Source organism: Odocoileus virginianus, chromosome 17, assembly GCF_023699985.2.
Source record: "Odocoileus virginianus isolate 20LAN1187 ecotype Illinois chromosome 17, Ovbor_1.2, whole genome shotgun sequence".
Lineage (NCBI taxonomy): Eukaryota > Metazoa > Chordata > Mammalia > Artiodactyla > Cervidae > Odocoileus > Odocoileus virginianus.
This window is the reverse complement of record NC_069690.1, coordinates 44,835,718-44,842,222: the sequence shown is the minus strand read 5'-3', so window position 1 is coordinate 44,842,222 and position 6,505 is coordinate 44,835,718. Positions and strand designations below refer to the sequence as shown.

Genomic DNA, 6,505 nt, shown 5'->3' with positions numbered 1-6,505 from the left:
TGTCAGTCTGTCAGCGATTCTGTGTCTGGGGGAGCAGAGGGCATTGTTGCAGTAAAGGCTACCCTCTCCTCAGCCCTCCCCCACACCATTCTCTTCTCAGAGTGGATGAGTCACACCAAGACTGGTCTGCATCTGTAAGGAGCATTGCTCTCGGAAGCCACCCCTCTTCTCCAGGAGTCCAGAACCAAGGGCAGCCAGAGATGGGGTGTGTTCCCAGGGGCTGTGCTTAGACCTTACCCCCACCCTCTCAAGGTCACCTACCCTCCCCAGATGGAGATGCCACAAACATGCCAAACCCTTTCAGCCACAGCAATCCCAGAGAAATTCTAACACAGCTATGAAAAATCAGGGGGTACCTTTTGAGCCCAAGCCTCTACTTTGAAAATTTCCTGCTCCTGAATTCCCACTGAGATCAACTTGCAGGTGAATGTACTGGAAGAGATTTTCATATCAGGTTTCCTGTGTAAACCATTAAGCTCTTGGGCACTATGTTATACAAAGGATGGGGTAAAAATCCTCAATATGACACTTCCTGGCAGTTGAGTTTTCAAGTTTGGAAAAAGATGCACAGACCACAAATGAATCTTCTAAACTGTATTTGGAAATGACAGAAACATTCAGAACCGACAAAAATCTTCCTAGAGACAAGGCCCTGAGAGGAGTCTGTCCCCACTGTGTAAAGTTTTACATTAACTGTACAGAATGAAATTAGCAACCAGTAATCTTTGGCACTAGAATGGGTAACTCCTTAGCTGTTCATACAATATCCAAACTGCACATTACATGACGTTAAATTGCTAGTTAACGCTGAATTTTACATTTAAATTACCTTTAGAAGTTTGAAGTCCTAGCTAAGTTTCTCAGTATCAATATGCTAATCATATCTAACAGTGCCTGAGGTAGAGACTTCTGCACGAGATTTATTGAAGAGAACACAATTGAGAGTATAATGAAGAAAAACACTTCTGGTCTTGGAAGCATATTATAGCCAAAGTCTTTGCTGGTTCAACAAGCCAAGCCTGAAATGCAGATCTCTTACTTCTTTCATTTCTGTAGAGACTTTGTACAGGGGTAGGGCTTTCTTTTGTCTGGACTCCTGCACTTTGGAATACACAGATTGCTTCTTTTAAAAGTTGATTCTTAACATGAAATGTGCATGAACCAAACTCAACACCATTATTAAAAACAACAAAAACAACACAACTGCATTAGAGACAACAAATAAAATCTTTTAAACTCTCCATGATATATGGCCAGAATGAGTGACAAGTATGCAAGTCAACCTAATGATTCTAACATTTGATGTTGACTGTGAATTATTACAGATTTATGATACATAGGTGAGTTGAAATTTTATTTCCAAACTCAGCACTGTATAAGTGCAGGGGCTTTATTATTTTCAGATGGTAAGACTCTTCATGAAATTACATGATTTTATGAAGATAAAATCAATATCTGGAAACTTCCAAGCAAAATGACCAGCAACTGCGTATCTCTGACTTCAGGTACTTTACTTCACAGTCAGGAAAGACCTTTCCTTTATAAAAAGGCATTTCTTGAAGTAGGTTCAAGTATAACACACTTGCCTTTTACGAAACACTGGCTGGCCAAAAATTTATCCTCAACTATAGGTATTATTTTTAGAAGTGTACAGTCCCATAAATGAGATGGAAAGCACAAAGCCTGGACATTTATAAGCTTAACGGGTAAACCGTAGGTGTGACTAATAGGAATAACGTTTAAGTCCATTCTCGGAATAAGCTGCTAGAGCAAGTTCAGTGTCTTCAACAACTGATTCCTGTGATAAAGAGCACCGAAGGACATCTTATTATATCACATAGTTCTTCCAATGATTTCTTTGAAGCTCCAAGCTCAGACAATGACCAACAGTTGGTCTTTTAATACTTTTCACCAGAGGCTTTCTCTAACTACTCCATAACACTTCTGAGAGGTAGGTGGCTACTGGAACTTGGAAAAATAAAGGGAATTGCTTAGATTCACACCACAAAGAAATGACAGTTAAGGTACCTAATGATAACAATTTTCTTTTTAAAGACATAGGTGTCCTTTTTAAAGACAGGTGTGTGGGAGTTCTAACCTGTGAGAACCACTTTAGATGACAAAGTTGATCTTTATCAAAAGTAATTCTATAGATATTAGTCAAGGAAAATCCCCAGAAAAACTGACTTCTAATGAAATAAACGCCTGTGGTTTTAAATGAACAAATACAGAAGCTAGCAAAACTAAGGCAGAAAGCAAAAGGAAGCCACAAAACGAACATTAACATTTCTTTAGAGGAAAATGCTATCTAATTCTTCCCTCAAATTTGAACTAAGAAAAAAAAGCCTGTTTACTTTATAAAGGACACACATCTGAATAAATCCAATGGTATATTAAGGATTATAAACATGTTGTTGACCATATCCTGATTATAGCATGTGAAGGACTAAGTACTCAACTACTATTTAGAGAAGCACATGTCATAAGACATAGCATGTCTTATGCTGCAATTCAAAGGAATGTGACTTTGATAGGAAAAAAAAAAATGTTGTTTATACAAACACTTGCAAGTTCCAGAACAGTAACTGGAACAATATTTTTATTCACTCAGTGGGTTAAGCTGGATACTGAAAGGGCTGTTTTCTTAATGTAGGTCCATGACATGTTATTAGGTAAGAATGGTTTTGGCAAACTTGTATGTTCAAAGGCTAAAAGAAATGGACTAAGGAAGCAGTCAGAGCTGGGAAATCTATGTCATAATTAGAACTTTAGTGAGAGAATAAAAATAGATTTGAACACATGTGAAGGTGACCCAGAATATCTTTCTATGTACTTGAGGAAGTTGAAGAATTATCCAGACACAAAAGATAACATTCTCATCAGAACAAGCCAAGATGAAACACCGGAGGCCCTGCCTGAAACTAAGTGGATGCTTCTGGCGCCGAATGTCTGCCCGGCATTTCTGCTTGACTCCGTCCCTGCCCTATTGTTTGAATTCTCAACCCTCCCAATGGCAAAGCCACTCTGTTCTCCCTCAGGCTCTGAATAGATGGACATGAACCTATGTGTATTTTTTTCTGTCCTTCAATTCAGAAGTATGCATGAAGTTCTACTGACATAAGAATTATTGGTAGTTCTTTATCTTAGCCAGCCTGATATTTAAAATCTTGCCTGTTTTAGAATAATTACTTGAAATTCTTTATTAAACACTTTGTTTGAAGGAAACCATGCAGATCTGGTAATTATCCAGGATACATACACATATGTCATTTTCTGAAATTTCCCCTTCAGTCTCACTGGAGTTGACCTTTTGCTCAAGTGTTTAGAGATCCTGAGGAGCTTCTCTTGGGTAAAATTTACAGATTAAAAAAAGCAAAATAAATGTAAATGCATGGCTAGAAGATAAGCTTAAATTTTCAACTGAGTTTCTTTTTGGGGGGAGGGGGAGAAATGGAGAACAAAGAAAAAAGAACTGTACATGCTGTTCTAAGATCCTCCTAAATAATAAAGAACTGACATTTAAAAATTAAGAGCAAAAACAAAACAAAACCCACACTCTTGGAATTTCAAAGTTACAGGTGGCTTGCAATTAACTTTCTGTTAGAGAAGAGTGAGATGTCCCAAATGAAATGCTCCCTGGTGAAGCAAACACTCCTTCCTTTAAATCTTTACCAAGCTCTTACTCAGAAGCTCTTAAACTGTAAGACAAATGATGTGAACATGACAGAGAGAACAAAGTTATCCAACAGAAGGTTGAAAATGGCAGTTAAATACTATGGCAAAAGTTATGTGATCATGAATGCTTGTCACTGACAAACAGATATGCCTATAGTGAATAAATACTGAAATTCTCCTTCAGACTATTTACAGATAGAATCCCAGGTCTGAACTGGTCTTCCAGGCAAAAACCTACTTTGGCAGAAGTAGGTCAATTATAAAAATTCCATGGTAAATGATAAGAAGTAAGGAAGTTGAATTTAGGCCTTCTGCCACATGCAGTGTAAGTGGCTTTGATTAATTTTTAGCCTAGAAGGGAATTTTCGTTTTTTTACTGTTAACATATAAAGAAAAACATCACTAGCATCTTAAGAAACCAGAGAGAGGCAGATTTTTTGATTCAGATTTAAGGCAAATCAAACAGGCCCACAACTAAACATCAGGGCTTATTTTCTAGGCATGGCTTTGCTTGGTGATAGAGGAATCTCAGGACAGTTCTAGCCACGGTCTCCACACTGCTACTGGCTGAGGACACCTTTGTGCATCAGACTTTTGAAACAACTGACATTATGTACACACCATCAAAGCAAGGCTTGGTATTTAAAGGACTCCTGCAGTGAATCACTTGAAAACAAAAATAGCTTTTCAAAGACTAGATACAACTCTGGGCATATGAATAAGATTCAAAGATTTCTCAAGTCAGAGAGAGATCTCCATCTCCTTCTACCGTGGACTTCCTCTCTGAGGCTGAGAACTGACTCATCCCCGTTCGGCTCCTCACATATCTGAAATCGTCCCTGTAACACGAGAGGCACTTTTTATTAGGTGTGTAGTATCTATTAAAACTTTAAACCCCAGGTAGAGTTTGCTGAACAAAGTAATAACACTAGCCTAATAGGCATTACCTTAAGGATTTTTTTCCCCTTTAATATAAAAGTATAACTACAGTGGTCCAATGTACAAATACAAAAAAAAGTTCTCATACTAAAAAAAAAAAAAAAGTACCATAATACTGTACATACAAAAACTGTTCAACAAGAATGATTTAAATATATCTGTTCTTTTCCAGATCTGGAAGACAAAAATGTAAAGTTCTGCAACTGTATTATTGCTGGAACTCGTGTCCAGGAACGCTGTGTTTCCCGTTCTCTCCCCCTTGTCCCAGCCCCACCTTCAGAGTCCCCTGAGCTTGGATCATGAGCCAACAGCATCCCTGAAGAGAAGCAGAGCCAAATGTTTACTCCACGGAAGTCATTATTCAGCCAGCCGCTGCTTACCATGAACTATGAAAGCACAAGCTTTAAGCCCAGCCAAGACTAAATCCAGACGGAGGTCTTCCCATCCCCTGATTTGCTACTAGCACTGCTTTTATTGGACCCAGCTTTGGACCCCACTTTGGCTTTTTTTTCCCGGGAACCATGGGGGTTGTTTTGGTGACTGTAGGCCTGGATGGCCAGATCCAGGCGTTCCTGAGCCATTCTGATTTCCCTCTGCAGAGTCTCCAGGTCGGGTGGGAGGCTGTCCTCATGGCCGCCGTACTGCTGCTCCTGGGCGATGTTGGCCTTGTTTTGCTTGTAGGCAATCTTAGCGTTGGACAGTTCGGTGTACTGGATTTGATCTGGTTTGACGGCAATGTTATAGCCAGGGGGAGCAGATGGCGTATTCCAAGTGAAAGGATAACTATAAGCACCCGGATCTTCCAGTTCCCTCCTTTTACTGTTTAGTGAGTCTCGAATTGTCCCAAATCCTAAATGAAGCATCTCCCAAATGTTAAGCAATAGGCAAAGGCCTGTAACACCATACATTATCAGAAGAAAGATGGTCTTTTCAGTGGGTCTAGAAATAAAGCAGTCTATCTTATGAGGGCAAGGGAGTCTGCTGCACACGTAAAACGGGTGGACCTGGAAGCCATACAGGAAATACTGCCCAACCAGGAAACCCACCTCGAACACTGTCCTCGCCAGCAGCTGCAGCACGTAGATCTTCATGAGCCCATCCTCCCGAATCCGCCGCCGGCCATCATGCTTAGGTTTAGACTGGTTCTGATCTTTATTTTCTTTCTCACTTTCTAATTCCATTTCTGGATACATCATGGGATCCTCTTCATGGTCCTCTTCTGTTTCTTCCAGAGCCCGGTGCTGTTTCCAGCGCATTGCGTAGGGCTTGCTGCGAGCGGCCTTCTTGTCCGCGTCGCCGTGCTCCATCTTGGCAATCTTATGAATGGCGTAGCCCAGGTACATGACGGAGGGGGTGGCCACCAGGATGATCTGGAACACCCAGAAGCGCACGTGAGAGAGGGGTGCAAAGGCGTCATAGCAGACATTCTCGCAGCCGGGCTGCTCCGTGTTGCACACAAACTTGCTCTGCTCGTCGTAATAGATGGACTCCCCTCCCACGGCTGTGAGGACGATCCGGAAGACGATCAGGACTGTGAGCCAGATCTTCCCTACAAACGTGGAGTGGTTGTGGATCTCCTCTAGCAGGCGGGTGAGGAAGCTCCAACTCATGGTGACTAAATTGGTCCTCCCTGACAAAAATGAAAAATACCAAAGGAAGATCAGCAAATATTAAAATCTTACTTTTTTAAAAATTGATGATGTCTTTAGAAACTACTTCTCTACATACTTAAAATCTAACTTCAAGGCTCGTACCAGAATGACAGAATAAACAGCACCTCACCCGCCATACCACCATCAGGAAAGGCCATTCACCTCAGTCTATGAGCACTGGTTTACGCTGACAGGGTCTTAAGGAAGTCTGATTTCCTTTCATGTCTTCTCTAGTTTAA

The 6,505-nt window shown here is 40.8% G+C and overlaps 1 protein-coding gene across 3 annotated transcripts in view; it reads right to left on the bottom strand.

Annotated features, from left to right (window-relative positions):
- Positions 1–579: 579 nt before the first annotated feature.
- The window catches only part of GJC1 (gap junction protein gamma 1), a 31,035-nt gene continuing 25,109 nt past the window's right edge, over positions 580–6,505 (bottom strand). For all 3 annotated transcript variants that reach the window (XM_020873445.2, XM_020873446.2, XM_020873444.2), the window contains exon 3: positions 580–6,244. In XM_020873445.2, coding sequence (XP_020729104.1) covers positions 5,034–6,224 — 1,191 coding nt within the window. In that variant the 5' untranslated portion in view covers positions 6,225–6,244 and the 3' untranslated portion in view covers positions 580–5,033. The remainder of the gene's footprint in view (positions 6,245–6,505) is intronic.